The sequence below is a fragment of the Hippoglossus stenolepis genome, chromosome 18 (assembly GCF_022539355.2).
Source record: "Hippoglossus stenolepis isolate QCI-W04-F060 chromosome 18, HSTE1.2, whole genome shotgun sequence".
Taxonomy (NCBI): domain Eukaryota; kingdom Metazoa; phylum Chordata; class Actinopteri; order Pleuronectiformes; family Pleuronectidae; genus Hippoglossus; species Hippoglossus stenolepis.
The window spans coordinates 16,586,152-16,610,749 of NC_061500.1; the positions used below are offsets into that span (position 1 = coordinate 16,586,152).

The 24,598-nt window shown below is 41.5% G+C and overlaps 2 protein-coding genes across 3 annotated transcripts; both read left to right on the plus strand.

Moving 5' to 3' along the window:
• LOC118126057 (KN motif and ankyrin repeat domain-containing protein 1-like) lies at nucleotides 1–10,942 on the plus strand. The gene is made up of 11 exons (XM_035185214.2): nucleotides 1–37; nucleotides 903–3,413; nucleotides 3,763–3,915; nucleotides 4,371–4,479; nucleotides 4,580–4,756; nucleotides 4,921–5,008; nucleotides 6,165–6,384; nucleotides 8,095–8,237; nucleotides 9,045–9,245; nucleotides 9,432–9,530; nucleotides 9,617–10,942. Exons 1-11 carry the CDS (start codon nucleotides 1–3, stop codon nucleotides 9,677–9,679), a joined length of 3,801 nt encoding a protein of 1,266 aa, XP_035041105.1. The 3' UTR covers nucleotides 9,680–10,942.
• Nucleotides 10,943–14,105: 3,163 nt separating this feature from the next.
• LOC118125354 (probable global transcription activator SNF2L2) lies at nucleotides 14,106–23,718 on the plus strand. Of its 2 annotated transcripts, none has more exons than XM_035183815.2 (6): nucleotides 14,106–14,517; nucleotides 16,342–16,571; nucleotides 18,436–18,541; nucleotides 21,447–21,548; nucleotides 21,718–21,862; nucleotides 22,750–23,718. In XM_035183815.2, exons 1-6 carry the CDS (start codon nucleotides 14,422–14,424, stop codon nucleotides 22,881–22,883), a joined length of 813 nt encoding a protein of 270 aa, XP_035039706.1. In that variant the 5' UTR covers nucleotides 14,106–14,421; the 3' UTR covers nucleotides 22,884–23,718. The 2 variants fall into 2 exon arrangements, with proteins under 2 accessions (XP_035039706.1, XP_035039707.1); XM_035183816.2 differs by lacking the exon at nucleotides 14,106–14,517 and adding an exon at nucleotides 14,644–15,146.
• The last annotated feature ends 880 nt before the right edge of the window (nucleotides 23,719–24,598 follow it).

The window sequence follows — 24,598 nt, forward strand, 5'->3', positions numbered from 1 at the left end:
ATGGATCAAGGCCGTTACATCTTGAGAACTGTGTCAGGTAACTACAATGTCTACTATTACAATAACTTAATTTCTGAAATTGGTAATCATTTTAACATAAATTGTACATTTTGTGTTGTGTGATTCACAAAATGTATTTAGTCTCTTATTCAGTGATTGAAATGTAAATTAAAACTTAACATTGCCAAGAAGGGAGTGCCTCCATCAACTTATATTGTTTGACTCCAGCCATACGAGTACAGTTATACCTGTTTATGAATTACAATATTTATTGTGTCAAGTGTTTCATAAATGTGTAAGATCTACTCTTACTTTTTGTTTATTCACTGGCGGAAATACTTGGAAGATGGTCTGTGGTTGAGAAAACCTGCCAAGAGTATGGCTGGGCATTTAGAGGGAGAGTTGCAAAGTAATTATAGAGTGGGTTCAGTCTATGTAGAGACATACCATTTGCAGAGAAGTGACTACTGAAAACAGACTGTCTACACGATTGGAAAGTCCTCCTCCGTCCCTCCTCTTCTTGTTGGACAGAGAGAAAGAGATTGTAGTCAGAAAACGAATTTCGAGGTGACAGACGAAAAAGACTTTAGACTCAAATAGATGGCTCATTGATGAGCGTGTAACACTGAGGTAAGGGAAAAAAACTGTAATGATATCAAGTATATAGCATGGCATGTTGCAGTTATTATGAAGATAAAATGATCAATATAAATAGTGTTGTGAATTTGATGTCTAATTTTATAGTTTAAAATTTCGTAAAAGTAATGATAACTTGTGTTTTTATTACATGCATTCAGAGAGACATTTGGAGACATTTCCACAAAGCGTGTATTTTAGATTTTCTTCTCTCTAGCCCTGTGTTTGGACTATTTTTTAAAAATAATCTATCACTATTCTAATAGGTCAAAGCACTGAAGAGTGTGTTCCTAACTACTTTGGGATTGATTACATTCATCAGTCGGACGTGGGAAACCTCAAGTTTGTGGACAGTTTCCAAAACTGCACCATCATTAAGCGGCTAAGCCTTAAGAGGCGGCCCAGAGCGGCTGTCAATAATGCAGAAAAAACGCAGAGTGGCGTTTCATCCAGTCAGGGGTATTCTGAAGAATCCTTCACATCATCAAGCACAGATAATACAAGACAATTGGGTTTGTCTGCCACAACGAGAGGTCGACCACCACTTCCTCCTCCACATGGTTCCTCCTTGGACAATAAGCTGACAAGGAATGAGGGACTAGAAAAGTCTCAAATACTTACTGAGTCAAAGCCTCAACCTACTGTAAGATCTCTAAAAAGACCTATTATGGAGACCCACAAGCACCTGGAGCAGGAGGTGACCAGCCAGCCTCCACCTCAGCCTCCACCTCAGCCCCAACCTCGGCGACGACTGGCCAGCTTTGGAGGGGTAAGCTCCCCTGGCTCACTCTCCCCCTTCACTGGCCTAGTGGCATATAATCAGAACAACAGTGGAAACAAGTCTACTGGCACAGGGAGTGATGTGAATGTTCACCTTAGCTCATCTCTTGGCACCAGAGGCAGCACAGGGAGCCTGAAATTTAGCCCACAGAGCTCTGGTAGAACAACTCCAGTTCCGAGTCCCGGCTCCATGCACCTGCAGCTTGTCCGTGACCAGATGGTGGTAGCTCTGCAGAGGCTGAAGGAATTGGAAGAGCAGGTGAAAATCATCCCTATCCTCCAGGTAAAAATATCAGTCCTTCAGGAGGAAAAGAGGCAACTCGTCTCTCAGCTCAAGAACCAGAGTGACAATGAGGACATGAACGATGGGATCTGGAGGAGAGCTGATAGCATGGAAAGGTCTGATATTGAGAACAAGGTGCATACAGAAGAGGGACACACAGTGCAGAGTGACCCAACCAACCTAAGTGAATTCAGGAAGCTGACTAAAGAGATGCAGGCACTGGAAAGAAGCCTCAAGGGTGGAAATGTGCAAGCTAGGCTAGGACAAGGCCATACCTCTGCTCATGAAAAGACAGACCTAGTTGGAATTGATGAAGACGTCACGTTGCCTAAACCTTTAAAAGAAAACAAATGTGTGTACACAAATCAGGTAGAGACCAGATCCATTGCAACAGAGGTGTCTGAAGTTAATCTTGGAATTTACAGTGTAAGGGAAGCAGAGCTTGATGCCCAACAACTATTAATTGGTGCCCTGAAGGAGAGAATTTCTTACTTGGAAGCAGAGTTGAAAGAATCAGCCCTCCAGACAGAGATGAGTCGGCTGAAACTGGAGCTTCAGGCGGCAGGAGCTAGGAGCAGAGCTGACAAAGCATGTCTTGCAAAGCCATCCACTGTGAGCACAGGCATCGAAGCGAGGCCTCACACCACAAGCCAGGGAGTGGGTAATCACACAGAGGTACGGGACACCAGCACGGGGGAGGCAACAGAGGTAAAGAGTGTGGGGGTATCATGTTGTGGACCGGAGCTGAGGAATGTTTGCACAGGACCAGATGTACCCATGAGCCACTGGGAGGTCAGAGAGCGAGTTGAGACCAAAGAAAAGGGCGTAGGGATTCAGGTTTTAACAAACACACAGGGAGTTTTGACGGAGATTAAGATGTGTGATGCAGAAACCAACACAGAGAAACCAATGGAGATTGTGGGGTTAAAGGAAGGAAAGACTCAGTATCGTTCAGTGGCTAGTGGGGACTGTTCTGTTGATGTGATCATCTGTGAACCAAAGGAACTGGTTTCTGAAGGTATGGCCACAGATCCAATCAGAAGAGCTGAACTGGGAATCATGGCATCACCGCTGACAGCTTCACAGCGTACCAACACTGTATCCAGCTCAGTGTCTCGCTTTACCAACACCAGACATACCTTCAGCACAGACTCCAGCACTAATACTCTCCTCAGTACCCAAGACAAGCACACCAACACCACTCCGACTCTTACAAGGGCTGTGTCTGTAGGGAACCGGGTCACAGACATCAAGTGCACCCCAGAGACCCGTACCATTGGTGTCGGAACTGCAAATCTGGTAGGAAATGCTCTCAAAATGACCAGAGACACTGGTGTTGGGTTCACAAACATTAATGAGAATTTCCTGGTAGGACTGAAAACCCGAAATATGGCCTCTGGACCATCTCATCTGCCTGACCCTATGAAGACAAGAAGTATCGGTGTAGGAGAGGGGAGGATACGGGATTTTTCAGCTTCACGCAGTACACCTGCCCAGAGTTTCCAGCAATCTGCGCAGTCCCAGTGGGACCCTGAGCTTAACCACTACATAGAAAAGATGCAGAAGCTCCTCGGGGAGCATGGGAACCTGCTCACAGAGGACTGTTCAAAGCAGTACAGTGGTCGAGGAAATGACAGCTCCAGGTGGTCCGGGAACAACAAAGCTGCAGCACAAGGAGAAACAGAAGTCCATCATTTAGATTCTCAGCCACCAGGTAACCCTGCAGGGATTTGCTTCTAAAGATACCCTGTGGAGTTTTCTTATGAACAAACACTTGTGTTGTATCTCACCAAAAATCATTGTGTGTATCCTGAAGAAATGTCTTCCCTCATACACCAATAGCATGAAACCAATGTACATCAGTCATCTTGCTTAACACTAACCCAAATTAGAAAATCTTTGTGCTTGCAAATACAATAGAAACTAAAATAAAGCTCCATAGAACCAACAGTTGTCAAAAACTCCACTTGGTACCTTTGATGCTTGATTATTCTTATGTAAGATGCTGTAACGTCATATTGGTACTCTTGAAAAATGTTACCAACGTCCTCTTTCCTCCACAGTCAGCAGAGAGTACCAGTCTCCATCTCAACTTTCAGTCCACTCTTCTAAATGTGAAAAAACCATCCCAGAAACCTGCCAACAGAGCGGTACTGAGTCTGAGGTGAAAAGAATGATACAGCTGTTGGAGCAACAGTCATCCTCGGCCCTGCAAGGTAAACACGTGTGTGTGGCAATGTGATATGATAATCTTCATTAGAAATACAGTCAACATTCGGAGGATACAAAAACTCCCTGCAAAACTTTAGTTTATGTTAAAAATATTCATTTTCCAGACCACTCCTGAGGCCCAGTTTATACTTGTGTTAGGTTGAAAGGAAGTGGCTGCCTTTGGCTTGGCAGGTTTGACTTTCTGAGGGATACACTTGCAATGTTTGGAATGATATCTGGTTTGGGAAGGCAGTTCACTCCACATAGCAGTTTGTGGCTGGGAGTCTAAAATTGAATGGGTTTGTAGGAGGAACTGGTGTCAGGAAACGTTCTCCTTAAATCTTTATATCTGTTGTATATGTATGCATATGTGTATGTGTGCATTTAATAAAACAAACTGCAGGGGTTAGGAGTTGTCTATGTTAAGCTTCAGATGCAGTGGTTTCATCATTATTTCTAGACAGGTCAGCTAACCCTGGCGTGCAGCGGCCTGTGATAAAGAAACAGAATGGAGAACCAGGCTGTAGCAGTAACAGGAGGAGCATGAAGTTCATGAGGGTGACAACAGGGTTAGTATCTGACGTCTAAACTAATATTTTACTGCTTAACACTTGGATGTGATACAATAGATATTTTCTCTGTGTATTAACTCTTGCTTTTTGCCCTTAGATTGGACCCCATGTCGTCTTACGAGCTCCCGGTCAGTGAGAAGGGAAACTCCGAGGAAGGGGACAAGAGAGGAAACAAAAAGTTAAGGGAACCCTTTCAAGGTGCAACCCAAGCAAGAAAGGGCAAAGGAGGCTCCAACAAGGGGGTGAAAGCGTCAAAGTCGCTCACACAACAGAGGTAATGTCAGAGTCTTTAAAGCCAAAGCCTCTCAGTTGAATAAGATTCCTGCTTTAAAAAAGCCTCAATGCATCTTAATATTTTACTGTGTGAGTGTAACATTTGGGTTGTCTTCTCTCGTGGGAACTGACACTGTGTAATATGTGGCATTTTATTTATTTTAGGTGCAAGTTAAGTGAAAAGATTTTTTCTGCTTGTCAAGCCTTAAAGATGCACCTGAGTGATGCCACAGCTTTACCCAGCAGGGAATTGGTATGTTTTGTTCTCTATATTCAGAGTGAGATGTATTGATATTGATGTGTGTGTGTGTGTGTGTTTGTGTGTGTGTGTGTTAGTGTGTGTGTGTATGTGTTTGTGTACGTGTGTGTGTTTGTGTGTGTGTGTGTGGGGGGGGGGGTTCCTGTACTTATATCTTTGTGAGGACCATTTTAAGCATAGACCCTACAAAACTCACCTTTTTAAATCTGCTTTTAATCTATGATCTATTTATGTATTATAATTGTTTTTAATGTAAAATTACTGTCTTTTAACTGCTATAATGATACATTATTGTTATTGTTTTTACCGTCACTGTTTTTACCACGTTAAGTGCCTTCGAGTACCTTTTAAAAGCGCTATACAAATTATTATTATTATTACAGAATGAGTACATTTTGACCTGTCTTCACTTTTTCAATGGGCTGTTTGAGGGTTAAGGTTTGGTTTTAGAGTTATAATTAGGTAAGAGTTAGGGTAAGGTTTAGGGTTAGGCATTTAGTTTGGATAGTTAATGTTAGGGTAATTGGCTAAGGAATGTATTATGTCAATGAGTGTCTTCACGAAGATAGAAGTACAAACATTTGTGTGTGTGTGTGTGTGTGTTTACCACATTTAATGGTATATAACAGATTGAGCGTGCGTGGGGAGATGCCGGGACAGGGTGTGTTCAAGTTCTGTCATTCAGAAAGAAAGGAGTTCGGCATTGGAAACAAATAGCACAGGAATGTGTGGCATTTTGCTTGAACTTAGAAACAATGATATTTCACAGTGAAAGAGACGCCTCACTTTCATATTCAGCTACAGGAAGTTCAACAGTCAAGATAAATCCTATGATGTAACTTGAAATGGAAAACACTCAACATGTTACAAAGTTTTTGCCAGTGGAAGGAAAAACAGATTCTTAAGCCTCTTCCTTTATGATGTTGTTTTGTAGATTTTCAAAGGGAGTTTATAGCGTTACAGTTATTTGTTTCTTTACGACGCTCTTCGTCTGTGTTCTGTCGCTCTCATCCCTGTAAAAGATATTCCCATCGATTCAAAGTCGAAATTGCTCCACACACTGTGAGTTATGGCTGCATCTTGCAAGGCATTTATGAGGATGCATGAAAAAGTATACCCATATTTGAGTTTTTTATTCTGTCCCTTGCAGCATAACTGCCTACAAACGCTCCAGCAGGAGTGGTTCTCTGCGTCCAGCCACAAGTCGGCTGCTCCCGATGCTGTGGCAGACTACTTGTCAGCGTTCCGGGTCATTTCGCCTGCGGTATTGCAGTACATTGCTAATATGGTCGACGGCAATGGAAACACAGCTCTGCACTACAGCGTGTCTCACTCCAACTTTGGCATTGTCAAGAGACTGCTGGATGCAGGTACGGTGCAACTCGGGTCATCGTGTATTCTAACAAAGTTCCTTACTTTTTAGTTTTTGTCTGTCGCTCCTCACTGTGAGAATTTATTCTGTTTCTCCACAGTTTTCTCTCTTTGCATAACCAAAGAAGGGTTAAGAGAAACTTATCCTGCTGGTATGCATTTTAGAAACTTGAACAACTACTGTGCTTTTGAGTAAAGTACTGGATGATGATTACACAGCAGAGAAAGAAGCAAGGATACACAGGTTTATATGAATAAGCATCCTGGTTCAGCATTACTATGCTTCTCAATAGCCACTTCGAGGCAGATAGGCCAACAAAGAGTTACTCTGTGGATCATGAGGTCAAACTATTTTGACTAAACTTCCAAGGACAATATGAAAGCAGTAGAGTATAATGCACTACATACAATTAAACGGTAAATGAATAACTATTGCTCAAATGAAACCCTGGCCTCGTATAACAGCAGAGTGAATAGAACGAGTTTATTGACGTTTGCGAAACCAACCAAGTGAGATGTTTTCTTTTTCTATCAAAAGGGTTTAAAAGGAACCACATGCTTTGTGGTCTTGCTCATGAAGCAGCTCTTAAAATTCTTTATCGATCCCCATACGTCCCAGACAGCTGCGGCAGCGCATGTTTCCGCACTATTCACATTTGATGAATCATCATGGAGTGTTTGAACATTTTCTCCAGTGGAGTATAAGGGGACAGAAGTTCAGAGAGCAGTGATTATGAAGAATGGGGGAAATATCGTCTCTGTCGTTTGTCTAAAAGCGTTGCTACTGCTTGAGGGGGTTTTCTCTCTGTGGATCGACTGAGGACAGGTGAAATATAACATAAAATCAAAAATAAACAAAGAACATATTCAAATACTGTATCAAGAATGTATTTTTTTATTTCAGTAACTGTCTGTCTAACTGTCTATGTCTGAGGATAAGAAAAAAAAGAGAACCCTGAAGGTTTGAAGTGTGATGCTTCTGATTATGCACTGAGAGTGTGTGTGTTAGCAATTATGTGAAACTCAAGCACTCTCGAAATACATGCTTTTGAGAACTTTTAATTGCACAGCGGGAATGAAAGCTCAGTTATTTATGGAGCTATGGACACCAGGGATGATGGGTAATATACACCACTCGGCATGTTTTTGTTTAAGCAGGGGCGTTGCAACAGGGTAGGCAAAAAGTGAGCACTTGCCTGGGCCCCCAAGCTGAGAGGGGGCCCCTGAGATCAGCTGATTATGTTAGTCCACGGCAATGACAATTTTATGAGCACTCCCTTCAATTCTGTGATAGGCTATGTACAGAGGATTGCACTGACGCCAGGATTGCACTGAGGTTTGGTTAAAGACTTGAGTGAGCGGTTCGGTTTGGTGGAATGTTGGGAACCTGAGGCCTCCAGCTCCCGCTCCTGTTGAAGGGAGTCTTCTGGTGCTCAGCAAAACTTACATAGTGCTGCTTTAAAGCGTCTAGAGTGCTTCCATGGTTTCTATGTCTGCGTGTACGCCTCATTTATGTGTGACCTTTAATGTAGATCCATTCTATTTTTAAAAAGAAAACGGTTATTTCTCACCAGGGGTTTTCACCATAGTAAAACTCAGAACAGTCAGTGTCGCTGGATATGAGCCACACAAATGATATCATTCCTTCAAATCCTCTCCTTCCCTCTCTTGTGTTGTCCGCTGGGACCAACTGGGCACCATCCCCACAGAGGTGTGCAACGTGAATCAGCAGAACAAAGCCGGCTACACGCCCATCATGCTGGCGGCGCTCGCAGCTGTGGAGACTGCGGAGGACATGAGGGTTGTGGAGCAGCTCTTCACAAAGGGAGACGTCAACGCCAGGGCCAGCCAGGTGAGTCAGTCTGTCCTCAGGTGGTGGATGTGACTTCCTGTTTGCACTTTTGTTTACCGAAATGATGTCTACCAAACTTGTTGCTGATTCCTTCTTACTATAAGAGGAGGTTTGTTTCTTTTGGATTATTACATGTGTATGTCAGATCTGCGTATGTCAGCTATGGGGTTATATCTCTGTTCCTGCATGAGAAAAAAGACATAAGGGAAATCACAGTAAAAAACTTTTACTTGATTTTACTACTTTCTTTGAATTTCAATTTTGAATGCTTGTGTATGTATGTATATATGCATGTATAAAATATGTATATATGTCCCATCACCCCCTGTGTCACACTCTGTCTTGATTTGTCTCACCTATTATGTCCAGTATGTCTGTTATTTCTATTCTCACGTAATAGAAAAATCAATCTTGCAGCCATTAAGTGTGGTTATCGAAAGTTTTTTTGTTTATTTGTACATTTCTGTGAATACATTAGCATATTGTGACACTAGTTATGGACCTGTACAAGTTCTTTTACAGGTCCATAACTTTCTAATAATTCCTTTAGAAGTTAGTTGTATAATTTTTTTTATCTGACAAACGATTTACAAAAAGCTCCTAATCATTCACTCATTAATAATTTATTTTTCATCATGTATATATGCTTGCCTATATAGTAGAAACTTCTCAGCTTCGCCTGATCCACTGACAAAGAGACCTGAGGTCACACAGACAATTAATTAGAATTTGAAATGTTGGAGATGTGTCGACTCAGCATCATTAACCTTTGCGTGCTGCGTTTGACCCCTGCCGTCTGCCGTCCAGGCCGGTCAGACAGCTCTCATGCTGGCTGTGAGCCACGGCAGAATGGGCGTGGTGCAGGCCCTCCTGGCACAGGGGGCGGAGGTCAATCTCCAGGATGACGAGGGCTCCACCGCGCTGATGTGTGCGAGCGAGCATGGCCACGCTGACATCGTGAAACTCCTGCTGGCCCAGGCAGACTGCGACGCCACCCTGACCGACGGTGTATGTGACTCACTGCCACAACTCACTCTGAATTACAAACACAGACAGTAAACATTTTGATAAAGAATTTAAAGTATGTCAGGAAAACAGAGAAGCTTCATTAAATATAAAAATATGCACTTGTCCCCTGCAAATGTACAATAAACTGGAAACCCTCTTGTAATTTGTATGATTTTATGTTTTCAGGATGAAAGCACAGCCCTGTCCATCGCACTGGACGCCGGACACCATGACATTGCAGTGCTGCTTTATGCTCATGCCAACTTCTCCAGAGGACAGACGGGGGTATGTGGCATTTTCACAGCACTTAAACTAAGTGGGCTATATATTCAGGTTGCTGAACTTTTTACTGTGTGTTTGTGTCTTAACAGGCCGCCGCTCATCACAGTGGAAAGTCTCTCTCCTCCCCTGGTGGCAGACATCATTTTGAATAATGCGATGGCTGAAATTCAGATTCTTCATGAGAGTCACATTCATGAGGCGATTCAGAATCAGAGCTCTCACAACAAACGTGAGGATTTTAACAGTGTCAGTTTTAACCTCTGTCAGACAGATTCTTTAACATCGTAATTTACCAGTTGACAGGATACTAGTCGTTCTCCAGGGTCCGGTATTCCATAGCATTTGAAAAATGTGGCTTAGTGTTATTATATTACAAATCCGCAGCAGCTAATATATGCATAGCAGAGTATATTGGTTTGTATTAATAATATATAACATTCAATGTTTGAACCTGCAGTTATTTTGTTATATGCGTTACTTCAAATGTATTCTTTATTCGTTGTAATTCACACTTTTTTTGGCAAATAGTATTTATATTTCAAATATTTTAAGATACTTAAGATACAATAAGTTGATTTGAAAAAATAGCTACATAGTAAGTAAAGGAACTCTGTATGTCCATATTTTTATTGTAATGGAATAGATTTATTTGTATCTATCAACTAATGCCTTGCTATTTCTGTACTGTGTTAATAGAAGATTCATGATGCATTATGAATAATTTAAACATGTGAAACTTTGATATTTTTCCAATCAAAAAATGTCATGTTATTACTTGCGACTGCAGCAGGAACTTTTGATGAAATTCATGCAATACATTGTTGATTATGTGCAAAGGATTATTTCAGCACATTGGGAAATATTCTCATTTGCTTTCTCACCAAATGAAAATGAAATGCCAAACTTGAGGCTTCAAAACTGCAGATTACACAAACCAATGTTAACGTCACGATGGGTTGCCACTTGCTTTGAACACAGTCAAGCTAGCTCTTTCCCTCCATTCTTTTATACTAAGCTAAGGATCTTACCTGGCGGCTGCAGCTTCATATTTAACGAACAGATGTGAGAGAGCTATTAATCTTTTTTTCTTACTCAGGAAGGGACTGAAAAAACATATTGAAATAATAAGTAAAAAGTTGAACTCCTCCTTCAAATGGCGTTGACATTAAAATGCTGTTTTGATGAAAGCTGGACAGCGGAACTTCTTCTCGTCTGTGAATGACGCGTCTTCTCATCACCTGACTGTAACCTTTCTTTCCATTTGAATTAAATTTTTATTTGTAAACTTAAAATCCTGTGCAGTAGTTCATGACTTATGAATTAACAGTATTTATCTATTACGATAATAAAATGTTTACACATGACTCACCAAAGGCGTAATTAAGGGTTGAACATTGTTTGCTGTCCTGGCTCCTAAATGGGGGAACGAGCTCCCATTGACATCAGGACAGCAGAAAGTCTACACATCTTCTGCCGCAGGCTAAAGACACATCTCTTCCGACTACACCTTGGATTAAGAAAAAAAACCCTCATGGTTGAATGCACTTATTGGACGTCGCTTTGGATAAAAGCATCAGCTAAATTAAATGTAATGTAATGCATGAAACAATTAATGCAACCAGCTCTGGCTTTTGAGACAATGTTTAAGGAACCTACATCAAAAAGGTTCCTCTCTACTGCTGGCCACAAATCAAGTAAAACAAAAGGTACACTCTCTGATAAGTGCAGAAGCTTTTGTGGGTCCTTTTTTCTTCTTTCTATATCCCCCGACACCCAGCTCTCTGTTCTCTTTGTTTTACTGTTTAAATTTTGTTTTATAAAAGGCTTTAAATATTCCACATGTTTTCAGAAGCCTGCTATAAATGACCCAACATGCAAATCTCAAACGTCTCCCTCCATTTTTGGACCAGTGCAAATTAAAACTGAATATCAGCTTTGAATAATCAGTCAAACATCAGAGTGACTTGTGCCCTGGTAGTTTGGGCTTAGGGTTTGTTTGCAATGAATGTGGGACAATAATTGAATTCTGCATCAGCCCTGCAACTAAGAGAGTTGCCGTTGCTTAATTTTACATAAGAACACTGATGGTGAATAAATATGTGACAAGCTATAAATTATAAGAAATCCCAGAATAGGACATGGCCCATGTTTTTGAACATCAAGTTAGTTTTTTGCAAAAATAACAGTATTAGAAATATTTCTTTTAAATTGGTGAAAAAGACATTGCGTCGTGCTCACGTGATTTGTATCTGCAAAGCTTTTAAAAGTGATGTCGGTGTGCAGAAAGGAAGAAGTACAGCTTCCATAAAAAGACAGGGTGGATGAATAAAATTATGCAGTCGTACTTTGCCCCCCCCACACACACACACACACACACACCAAATGTGACAAGGTGTCCCATTACTGCGAGCCTGTGCATGTGCGACTGAGAGCACTTTGTGAGTCATTTCCCAGCAACGGCAATAAAATGCAATGATATACAAGGTCCAGCATCAACATTTTTGCTGTTGCCATGGCAACGGGCAGCGGTTTTGAACGAGTGCTCCTTGAGAAAATAGCGCAGGAATGATACCTCTGTTTTACTGCTATTATCTATAGTCTGTTGTCGAAGCCGGAACTCCTCTGCACCTCACAACTTATCAGAAAAGACTTTCACAAGCCATGTTCACTAAAAGAACAACTGTTTTTCGTTTTATTTTTTAAATAAAGAATGCACCTGTGAAGGTGTGATAAATGAGCAATGATGATCTCATGCAGATTAAATGCTCTACATATTGAGTCATCAACACTAAAGAAGGCATCAGAGTCCAATGGCTTCCTGATTTCTGAGCTCCGCAACATGTGCTTTAAAACTCGGCCTTACACAGTACAACTATCCAGCTCACCTGTGTTACAGTCGACAACTAATATCAGAGCTGAATTCATTGGTTACAGCATACATCAGGGCAATCGTGTTGATTTAAATTTGTTTTTAATTGTAGTTATTTACAAAGCCTTTATTCACAAATCACACACATAGGGATTAACAAGGTGGTGACATCCTCTGTCCTTTACCCTCAACTAGAGAAATGAAAATAATAATAATAATAATAAATATTTTTTACTGGAAAAGAATGTAGAAACTTCAGAGAGAGTGAGGGATGGCAGTCTGCTGTCCAGGCCAGAAAAAGTCAGTGTCTAACCCAAATAGAGAGGTGTAACAACACAGAGTATTTATAAAAAAGAAAATGTTTGACAGAGTGGGACCAGCAATGATATGAATGAATGATCAGACTTAGTTATAGTAGTAGACTGGCTCGTACTTTATTAACATGCACAATATCTCAGCAGTGAGATAACACCACAATTAGGCTGACTGGACAGGGTCGCCACAATATCATAATAATATTCAAAAGGATAGAGAAATACTCGAAGCAATGTTTTTGGAGGTTGTAACCTTCAAACTCTTTCATAAAAGTGTATTTAAAGTGTTTGTTGTAAGCAGCTGAGTTGAGCAACAGTCAAGCTGTAAGAGTAAGAAATACATTCATTTGAGTTAAGTATGAGAAATGGCCCTGACCAGCAGCGGGGGATTGTCTTAACTGCATGGCACTGTTGTGGATTGCCCGTTAAAACCATGTGTATCGTGATTACCTCCACTGAGGGGAATATGTTTTTATCCCAGTCAGTTTGTAAGCAACATACTAAACACATTACATGTAGATGCGGATCCAATAATTTTTGTGTCCATTCCTTTGACATCTCAAGAGAGGCATTTTCACTGATTTCTAAGAGTAATTCATCGACCTCGCCCAATATCAGCTGGGATTGGCTCCAACTGCCCCTGTGACCCTCAAAGTAGAATGAATGATGGATGGATGTTTAGCGGATGGAGGCTTTTGATTTAAAGTGTTTTCAATTTGGTGCAGTTTGCTTGAATTCAAGGAGACTATATAGGGCCATAGTGGAGTTATCTGTTTGTGACACTGTAGTTCAATTCCAGTCCGGGCAGCTCAAGGTCCCTCGGTTTTATAGAAGTTTGTGCATCTCACAAAAGCACAGTCCTCTACATCAATATGAGTTTGACCTTACATTTGAAGAACAACTTTTCCTTCAACCCTGTTTTCTTGTGTCGGCCATCACTTAACTTAACTGTTGTGCGAGTTCTAACATTGTGTGCTTTTCCCCCCCAGAAGCATTTTGCACCACATGCTAGGGAGAAAGAAAAAACTCCACTTAAACTGATTTACAGAAACCAGATGTGTCGGGAAAATGAGTCCAAACTATAAAAAAAAAAGAAAAGTCCACTGTTTTTACAGCAACTGTTACAGCTCAGTGTTGCACGGATATATTCTTTTTGTTTCTTCTTGGCAGCATCAAGTGAAATCTGAGTGAATATTTATGCATTAATCACCATGCTGGAATTCTGGGTGGGTGGGTGGGTGGAGGGGCTGCACATGCAAACGTGCTCCGTGAGGAACCGTGAGTGCTGCTGCTGCTGCTGCTGCTGCAGGCTGGAGTCATGTTTCCAACATCCCTCCTGCATGGGTTGACATGCAGTGGAGGGATGAAGGGGTGGTGGTGGGGGGCTTTTGAAAATGCTATGCAGGAATTAAATAAAAGATCATGATAGGGTAGATTATTAAAAAAAAAATGGACCCGATAACTTTAACAGCAAGGGGTAGGAAGAGGAGGGGAGGAAAAAAAAAAAGCCGTCTGGCAACAGTCGATATTAAAAACATGCAGAGGGAGAGCAGCTCGGGGCCTTCCAGAGTCAGGAAAAAGACGTCGGGGAGCTGCAGACAGGAGATGGGCACGGCGCTCGTGTTTCCCCCCCAGCCCATTGATTTGTATATGAAAACATAGCGCTTCTATTCTCCCCCCGTCTGGGCTCTCGCTCCTGAGTGATCAGCTGATGAAGAGGCTCGCAGCTCGCCGCTATGCTGGTTTGCTAATTCTCTCCCCCGCCGCCGCAGCCGATCCTGGGAGCCCGCCCGCAGACCGCGCTCAGGTAAAAAGCCTCATCCGCGCCTCCCTCCATCCATGTCCGCCCGCCTGTCTCCTGCCCGGGCTCCGCGTTCAGCCGGGCTACATCGCATGGGAAGAGACGGATGAAGCGTGTGCGTGTGAGCGCGTGTGCAGGGGAAGAGAGTGGGTTGTCTAGTGTGTGTGTGTGTGTGTGTGTGTGTGTGTGTGTGTGTGTGTGTGTGTGTGTGTGTGTGTGTGTGTGAGCAGGGGGGGGTCGAGAGGGAGTGTGTAGGTGTGTGTTGTAACAGATGAGAGGGAATCTTTGCCAGATTAGTCAGGGAAGAGGCAGGCTTGTTATAGGAGATATAGCACAGGCATGGAGCATCACATGCACACACACACACACACGCACGCACACACAAGTGACACCCTTCCTTCCTCACACACACACACATCACAGTCAATCAGGCAGCTCTCAGCTGTGTCATACATCTTGGAGGATTACCCTCTATCCCTCCAGTATTCCTCTGCAGCCCCTTCAGAGAGGGAGCAGCGGGGCTCTCAAAGCCTCCATTTGAGCCGAGCGATGATGAGCAGGATTTCCATTGTTGCCTCTCCAGTGTTGTTGTGTTGTGTCCTCTAAACTCTGTGCTCTGCCATGTCTTCTCTCTGGTTGGTGGGAAGTGTGCAGGCACGCATGTTTCTGGAGCGATGGCATTTGCGATTAATGTGTTTTCCTCAGTGTGTGCACAATCTCAAATTTCAGGATCCGTTTAATCTCTTGTCCTTGAGACATGCATGTTCACAAGTGCATGCTCTGTTATAGGATGAGAAAGCTGCTGCTGCTGCTGCTGTGTGTGTGTGTGTGTGTGTGTGTGTGTGTGTGTGTGTGTGTGTGTGTGTGTGTGTGTGTGTGTGTGTGTGTGTGTGTGTGTGTGTGTGTGTGTGTGTGTGTGTGTGTGTGATTGATGCATCAATATTCTGTTCGGATTGGACAGCATGCCTCCGCTATCTGCTCCCTCTTTTCCTCGGATGCTGCTCTCGCTGCATGCATACTCATATTTCCGGCCTCTAATTGCCTTTGTGGAATACACTGTGGTTGCTGCAGATATTTTTTTTTTTTTGAAAAGGAGCGATGATGAAATGGTCGAAGATATCACAGGATGCAGCGGGCACCCTCGCTGAAATCCACGCTCCTAAAATCATGTTTCCACTCTCATATTAGTGCACGGAGGCAAGTGCACGCGAGGAAAATGTGCAGGAATTAATACATATTGCATTGTTCGCACTTTTAGACTCAGAACATGGCTCTTTCAAATTTATTCACATCCATTGTGCGTTTAAAAAACAACAACAATGTTCCTCCCCTTGATAATCATCTGACATCAAAGCCTCCAGATAAAATAATCTGTCCTAAATTTGCAGACACAGCACAGAATTGTAATGAATAAATAAACCCTCTTTCATGTGAATACAGAACCACACACTTTAATAATTCTGACTGATGATAATCACGCTGTAATTTGAGAGGTTTTAAACTTGGATCCTAAAGCTTGGTGTGTAAGATGCTTCAGGTTTCTGTCTTTGAAAACAGACACTGTGTCCGGAACATGAAAAGAGTTCAAATGAACAGAAATAGAAGTTTTATTAGAATTCCGTCACAGTTCTTCTTTTCTCCCATTCCTCAACTGTTGTCCTTGTAAAGCTGAAGTATGACCTGAGCTACAGAGGGAGAACATTACAGGCTTTTGTCTGTACATTATATGCATGTTTTCTCTATATCCGATACAACGTTTCACCCACCTTACTCTGTAAGTTTCTTTGAGTTTGTTAGATGTCCCCCACCCATCGCTCCCTCTTCCTGCAGCCTGAGGCAGGAGAGAACGGTTCGCTGGAGAACATGGAAGAGGACATCAGCCTAAAGAAGCGTAAAGGTGATCACCATGGGGAGAGAGTGCTGCAGGCCGCGCAGGAAACCGGCGAGAAGGTGAAAAGGAAGCGAGGGCGCCCACCAGCAGAGAAACTGCCTCCGAATCCACCTGAGCTCACCAGAACACTGAACACGCTGGTCGATATGGTGATCAACTACAAGGACGGGTGAGTGATTGATAATCTGTGGAGTGTTTCATGGCACTAACACCCAACTATAACAACTGTCAGTTTCACTGAGGAAAGAACCTGCTTTGCTTTTACAGAAATCTTTACAAAGTCGTGCTCACAGAAAGATTCTTCAGTCCTTGTTTCTCATAATTTCCAAACAAAGTCAATAACGATCTCACGTGGAGACAACAGACTATTTCTTATAAACATGTATTCATTGGGCGGCTGTGGCTCAGGAGGCAGAGTAGGTCATCCACTAACCAAAGGGTTGGTGGTTTGATCCCTGTCCTCAACTCCACATGCCATAGTGTCCTTGGGCAAGACACTGAACGCCCAAGAAAAAGGGCTGCATATGGAAGCGCTGTATGAATGTCTGTGTGAATATGGCTAATATACACACACAAACAAATAATAATTATTATTAGACTATTTTATGGCCATAAAACACAGAAGAAAATTTAAGTTTTAATACTCATGTGGGTTCTTTAATTGCAACAAAACAAGTTATATTACACTATGACTTAAATTTTTTGTTTCTATCTAACGAATAATGTTCACCATTTTAAATCAGAAAAAAGAAAACGCCCAACAGATTCATGACACGTGCACACCAGCCAATTCTGTTCTCAGCAAGTTGCGCATGTTTGTGAATCAGAATCATTCTTAATAGACAGGCGCGTGACCGCTGCCTGCAATTAGCATACTGCACCCCCTCTAATTCTCTATATAAGGACATCCGTTTGGTGTATCATGAAGACAGCGGTGTGCTGAACAGAGAAGTTGAAGTTATAAGAAATGGCCCCAAAAGGTAAAAAACTACTTATCCACCCACCTAAAACACGAGGGACCCTCTAGAGGGGCAGAAAAGACACAGACATTTCCAAAAAAGAAATTTAAATACATTTATTTTTGACTTAAGTCATTCACACTAATGTGACAGCAGGAAGGTTGATTTGAACTAAACGTCCACCGTAACATCAGATGTTTGCTGTGAGCTGTAGCTACCAATGGTCACATCTGATTACCTGTGTGTGTGTGTGTGTGTGTGTGTGTGTGTGTGTGCGTGTGTGTGTGTGTGTGTGTGTGTGTGTGTGTGTGTGTGTGTGTGTGTGTGTGCGTGTGTGTGTGCTTAGTTCTGCTTCTGACTGATTTGACAGAACCTACACAATCTTCCTCTGCACATCAATGAAGTAATGTTACATTCATAGAGCTGGTGGCTGCACACACATTTTTGTTCAAGTTGAAGTTGAAACTGATTCAGCTTGTGTGGTCATGTCTCTGAAACTCACCTCATCTTCTGTCTGAACACACACACATATACTTCCTGTTCCTCCTCCTACTGGTGAATGTATATTAGCTTGTTGTGCCTATAGATAATGTAAACACCGTATCTTCAAAAAACAGAGCAGGCATCTATTTCATTGTCTAGCTGTTGCAGTGGCTGTTCGAACATCACCTCACTTCAAGTGCTGAGCTCAAGATTGAGTGTAACTTTAACTTTTTTTGCTGTGCCAACATAATCATAATTTAAATATTGTTTGTACAGCACACTATGCAGTTATCTAGGGACAAGAATATATAAAACCACTTCAAGTGAAAACAGAATTTGATCACTACAGATAACAATGTGATTAAATCATTATCTGCATATAAACAACCTTAAAACTAGAAAATATACATCATGACATTGGGATATTTTAAAACTCCAAATCATAATAAGACAAGTCATGACCTTGGCCTAAAAGAAATTGTGAGCAACCATGGCCACTTCGGGATAATCTCAACTATATATACTGACATAATCCCTAAATCAGTCTCTTGATAAAACCAGATTGAGTGATGTATTACTTTGTGCTTCCAGGTTGGGTCGGCAGATCAGTAAAGGCTTTGTGCAGCTTCCCTCCCGGAAGGAGGCACCTGAGTACTACGAGCTGATCCGGAAGCCTGTGGACTTCAGAAGGATCAGGGTACGTGTTGGGGAATATCCTCAGAACTCACATAATCTCTGCTGCTGCGTTCAACGCAAATACTGTGAGATGAAACTCCAACAGATAAATACAAAATGTCTGTATCCGATATTCCAGTGCGTCTTATTGTTAAGAGTAGTTGATACAAATAGAAAGATACAAATAGTGCTTAGGTACAGTGGGATGTTAAACAGTACCCTAGCATGGCCAAACCAATGGACATTACTGGGTGACTTTAGAACCTCTCTGTTCATTTTCAATTTCCCAGTAGTATTATCAACGGCGAGCGAACCGAACTTCAACCAATCACTGTGATGAGACATGTGATGTAGCACAGAGTGCCAGAAACATGTAAACAGACGATTATCTGAAATAACAGTTTGTTTAATGCTGTCGCGATAGCAGATTCACATCAGGGCCAGCCATCTTCTTTGTTAACAAACTTTTCAAATGTGCATTATTATAGATATATGGTTGTGAGTGGCTGGTCTGAATGGGAAAGGTGGGCAGACACATTTGCAAGAGCAAATAAACGTGAACCTTCTGATTGGTCCAGCCAGGCTAGCCAAATATATAAAATACATGTCTTATGTGTATCAGTTTGAAACACCTTGGGAGTATTGTTAGCACTGAGACCTTGATTTATTTTTCATTTTTACGTATTTTATTTGACTTATCCAAACTCTTAACGTTGTCTGAGATTAACAGTTTGAATTTAAACAATTATACACAACTATTAGTGAAAAATGTGCCAGAGGTGAAAAGTTCAAGTTACAAGACTTGCGTCCAAAATTAAAAAGATTTTTTTTTGTGGATTGAGGCACATGACATTTGTTAGAATGCTAATATTACATTACATCAACCTCATGGAAAAGGAACAGAAAAAGTGGAGGGATCACAAAAGTCCTCTGGAATCACTTGGTCTTCTTCATCCACAGGAAACCATGAATGTAATAATAATGAAATTTCACAACAACCCATGTGATACTTGAGAAGTTTTCAGACCAACATTGGCTCGAGAACCGAGCTGTTAGTACGGCTGAAAATAAGACTGTGGCTTCACTTACTGACAGAAGGAGTAAAAATAAAGTATGACACACAGACAACAGCAGCTTCCCAGCCAACACATTTGAATGACAAACACAAAAATAAAGCGAATCTGTCCCTCTGTACTTGGTAGCATCATATCAGGTTTGGAGTGGAGCCCATTTGTGGTAAGTGGCATAACCTACTCCTGTTAAATCAGTCAGAGCGAAGTTACAAATACGAATGAGGCTTCATGTAACAGGCTGCAGAAAACTTGAGATGCACGTCTGGGATCAGAGGGTTAAAGAAAAACTCTTTAGAAGATTAAAAAATAGATTAAATCATCAACTCCCTGGCATCTTACTGGAAACCAGTGAAATAATGAATGTAACAGGTGGGTGAGGTGGTTTCTTGTCAAAAATTGAAGTAATAAGTGGAATTTAAAGGGGACTGTTATGCCTTATTTTCAGTACAGTTACAGTGTCAGACGTCCAAAGTGGACAAAGTCTCACATGATGATTGACTGTTAATCGCTCAGGCATTCCACCGCTCTGAAAAACAACATTTACAAACAGTTATTTCTGCTCCTGCTTCAAGCTGATGTCAGCTCATCGTGAATTTCTCAACATGGTCCTCAGATCCACGTACAGCTCGATCTCCACAAACCATCTAACTGGAAGTGTTTTATAGGCATTACATGTACTGAAACATACAAATGTCAAACAGCAGGTTTACTACACAGTCATTTGCCGACCGCAGAATAATTAGTAACATTAGTTTTTGTATTTCCTGATTTTAGCTCTGAGCAGACATTTTCCACTTTGGCCTGTATTTTTTTCTGTATTACCAAATGTAAAAAAGAGCGCAGCTCGGGCCCCAATATTCTGTCCAAGCCCGACTGTGCACGAGACAAAACATTTGCCAAACCAGAACCAGACAGGCATTCTGTTTTTTATGTCCAAACCCCACCTGAGCCCAATCTTCCCCCGATTACAGGCATGTGCAGCATAAAACATCAAGTAGGTAGCCCATGCAATGTAACTCAAACCTGAATATCATGTCAAAAGTTTTGTCCGAACCCTGTCCAACTCGGGTCGGGTATCCACGCCCCAATGTTCAACTATTTACAGGAGCATATATATACAAATGTTTGTATACAGATAAAGATTGAAAGAATGAATCCACAGTTATATCGCTCAATAAGCAGGAAATGTTTGTAATATTTACCGAACAGAGACGTCCTGCTGTTGCTGCTGCTGTGGATGTTCGTGCTGACCACTCTCATTTCCTGATTGGATTCGTGCTCGAACATGTACAGATGTTTGGCCTCATTTCAGTCAGACGTTCAGCTGAGAGGATCCATTACAGGCAGTTTGAGATAAATAATTCGTTTTTCCGAACTGTGAATCATGCAAAGCTACTCCGGCAGAATAAAAACATAGAGCTGGATATTAGCATACGAGGTCCCCTTTAACCTGTTCTCCTTCAGCGGAGAACAGATGATTTGAAATCCGATCACACATTGTAATTACTGAGTTTTAGACTTGCTGCTAGAAGAGTTTTTTTCCCCCGCAGACAGAGGCAGGCTAGCAGTTACCCCTGCTTCCATTCTTTCTGCTAAGCTAAGCTAATACGTGTAAAGACATTATAAATCTCATCTGAACTTTTACACTCACAATGATATTTCCTGAAATATCCTTGATGATGGGACACTCAGTTCATAGGAGTTACCTGTGTGCAACCTCTCCCAGGCTTGTATTTTGGGATGTAAATTATATTTGATTTTACCTTCTAATACCTCACTGTAAGTAACGGCGTGTCAACGCAGCTTTGTTGCAATGGCCGCGTTAAGATTTGATACTGACCCTCTGCTTCACAGGAACGTGTGCGCAATCACAAGTACAGAAGTGTGGGGGATCTGGAGAAGGATCTTTTCCTCCTGTGTCACAATGCTCAGACTTATAACCTGGAAGGATCTCAGGTGAACCCAGAGGAATTCTTTCATTTGAAAGCAACAATTCTGCTCTATTGTTAACGTGCAAGGGTTTGGATCTCGATGCGACTCTGATTACCTGTGTGTGTGTGTGTGTGTGTGTGTGTGTGTGTGTGTGTGTGTGTGTGTGTGTGTGTGTGTGTGTTTGCCACTGCAGATCTATGAGGATTCAATTGTTATTAAGTCCGTTTTCGAGAGCGCGAGACAGAGAATTGTCACAGACGAGGAGCAGAAAGAGACGGTTAGCACCAGTCACAGTGATAATGGCGGCAGAGCTGAAGACCAGTTTGTTCCATCAGCAGGTGAGACGTGAAACACATACATGAGGGGGAGGAACACACCTAGTGACCCAATGGAAGTGAAAAGACAATGAGGATAAACATTTATCTTGTTAAATCTTGAAACTGATTGTTTAATAACCTGATGTTTGGGATTAGTGGAACATTTGAAAACTAGAATGCCACTCCTAGAAATCAGTTCCTGAACATGCCAGACCAAGATCCATCAATTATTCCCTGGGAAATCTATTAAATAATTCTGTCTGTCTAGATGCTTTCAGACCTCCCTCTGGGTTGTGCATGTGTGAAAGGCATTTCATATCTGGAAGTGTCCTCTGCCTGCATGTGGAACTTATATCTCAAGAAGCGTTCATCTTATCGGCTTCACTCGTGTATTGTTAAGTCCCCGGGGAAGTGCCGTGTCAAGTTTGGTGCGATTTGGACAATAAACTTTGAATAAACAGACGACCAGTGGTGACTGGGACTCATCAACATAAGTGACGGTTGCTTAATTCGACAACAGCGTGTTTGTGACGACAACTTCTGGGTTCTGAAGTACTGAGTCGAGCTTCACCGAACTTTGAAAAAACTGGTGAACATCTCTTTCTCCCGGTTCTGTGACGTGCTTCCATTAGTGCAGGTAACTTTAACCAATCAGCATCACCACAAGACAAGCAAACAGACCATTCCAAACAGGTATATTCAGATCGACCCCTGCACCAGTCGGCGAAAATGTGACTAGTGCATTAGTGATCGTGCATCTGCCCCCTGATCTGGATCCACACCCCCAATTTCTTTTCTTTGTGATAATCCGTCCAGTAGTTTTTGTGTAATCTTGCTACAAAACAAACCAACAAACACTGGTAATGGTTTAGCATTAAAGTAATTGTGTTTTCTCTTGTGATCACCAGGGAAACCACTACCAGTCCAGCTAAAGAAGGGCACTAAGGAGGAGAGAAGCAGAAATACAATGGCCAAAAGGCTCCACAGTGATTTAGACAGTGATGAGGATCTAGAGGATAACACCACAAAGGATGAAGGGTGAACTGAAAGGCCTCAAAAGGTCCATGTTTTGTATTCTTCTTCATGTCTGTTCACTGCCACATCCCTTTTCATTGGTTTCCTCATTTTCTAAGCAAAATAAAGGTCTTTGAAAATAAAACCGAAGGGGCCACTCGAAGAGAGCCACTTGTGGAATAATGCTTTTTTCATTAAGATGACTCATGCCACTCAACCAAGTCTTGCTGCACTTAGTGCTGTTCCTTTAATTTAGCTAGTATTTTACAGTAATTATGATTTCCATTTTATCTGCCTTAGTCCCTGTGATTGCTTCTGCAGATATTATGTAAAACACCAGTTTCACTGACTGTTTTTAATCGGTATATTTGATTGTATGAAAAGCCTTCATATGTCTTGGAGCATGATTTGTATCTCTCCTGAAACCGAGATCCTCCAGAGCAGCCCCCGCTGAAGAACCGCAGCACGGGAAGGTCTTTTTAACGACAATGAGAACAAACGAACACTGCGAGTGTGTTTAAAAATCTCTGAATGTGATTAGAGATGACACATCTTTGATTAAATAATTATAATAAACACACAGTGGACGTATGAGGACAAAGAGACTTGATAGTACGCCTTTTGTCTGCTTCTGATGCTCGGTGGAGTCAGTTTGGGTCTAATCAAGGGTACTCAAGTTGAACATTTGTATCCCTTGTGCTACAGTATATTCACATATTGTACAGTCTGTGAAGAGAAATTCAAAACTCTATTGCTTTTCATTTACTCTCCTAGTTGGGGAGGACAGAAGACGTCGTTGTTAAGACAATCCCTGCAAACATGTATCACTTCAACACTTGGGAAATAAATTTTACCAAAAAGTCCCTCTGGTTTGTGATTACTGTTGATGCAGCACTTTTATAAACCAGAGAAGGGTGGATGTGTTTATCAGATGATGAATAAAATCATGTGTTCTTGCAGGTTTAGTTTGAATATATCATTTGTTAATCTCGTATATAATCATCTAAACGTCTATATTCATGCAGGAGCTTCTGTGAGAGTCAGCATTATTCACTTATGAGCCTGTATTTTCAATAATGAGCCAATAGGTGGTGCAAGAGAGCTGTGTACTTATAATTCTACTCACTACAAGTGTTTGAGACGCATGCTTTCGTATCTGTGTTACTTTGCATCAATATCTAAACCCAGGTGTTGTAATTACAAATATTTAATTATTTTATATTCTGTATTTATTTAATGCTGCAAGTATTTGACATGAATATATAAAAGATCACACCAAAACCTGGGTCCATAATTATTAATCAAATAAGAAGTGCCCCTAAAAATGTGTTGAAGTACCAACTAAATGATAATAATTAATTATCTGTGGGTGAACGATGAGATACTTCAATTAAGTGACTGACGAAAAAGTGCAAAAGTAATTTTTAACAGCAACTCTCAAGTGATCATGACTGAATTATGGAATCAACTAATTCGTCAATCTAACATACAGTATTTATCATGTATTAATAGATAAACAGAGATTAATAGGAAATGGCAGCAGATAATGAAGATACATAGAAAAGGATTGTTGTATGTCTTCAGACCCCTGATGAATATCAACAAAATGAAAAAGGCTAATCATACTGCTCCAAATAATGTGTTTTTATTTTAAGAAAGAAGAGGCTTGAATGAAACAATACATTATGATTATGATTATTGACAAAATGAGCATATGAATTAAGCGGATTTTTATTTTATCCA

Excerpts from the sequence above, each read along its gene's own strand:
- LOC118126057 (XM_035185214.2), top strand. The coding sequence starts at position 1 with ATGGATCAAGGCCGTTACATCTTGAGAACTGTGTCAG. Across the intron at positions 3,414-3,762 it reads TTTAGATTCTCAGCCACCAG|TCAGCAGAGAGTACCAGTCT; the intron begins GTAACCCTGCAG and ends TTTCCTCCACAG. Across the intron at positions 9,246-9,431 it reads ACGCCACCCTGACCGACGGT|GATGAAAGCACAGCCCTGTC; the intron begins GTATGTGACTCA and ends TTATGTTTTCAG.
- LOC118125354 (XM_035183815.2), top strand. The coding sequence starts at position 14,422 with ATGAAGAGGCTCGCAGCTCGCCGCTATGCTGGTTTGCTAATTCTCTCC. Across the intron at positions 16,572-18,435 it reads GTGATCAACTACAAGGACGG|GTTGGGTCGGCAGATCAGTA; the intron begins GTGAGTGATTGA and ends TTGTGCTTCCAG. Across the intron at positions 21,863-22,749 it reads CCAGTTTGTTCCATCAGCAG|GGAAACCACTACCAGTCCAG; the intron begins GTGAGACGTGAA and ends TGTGATCACCAG.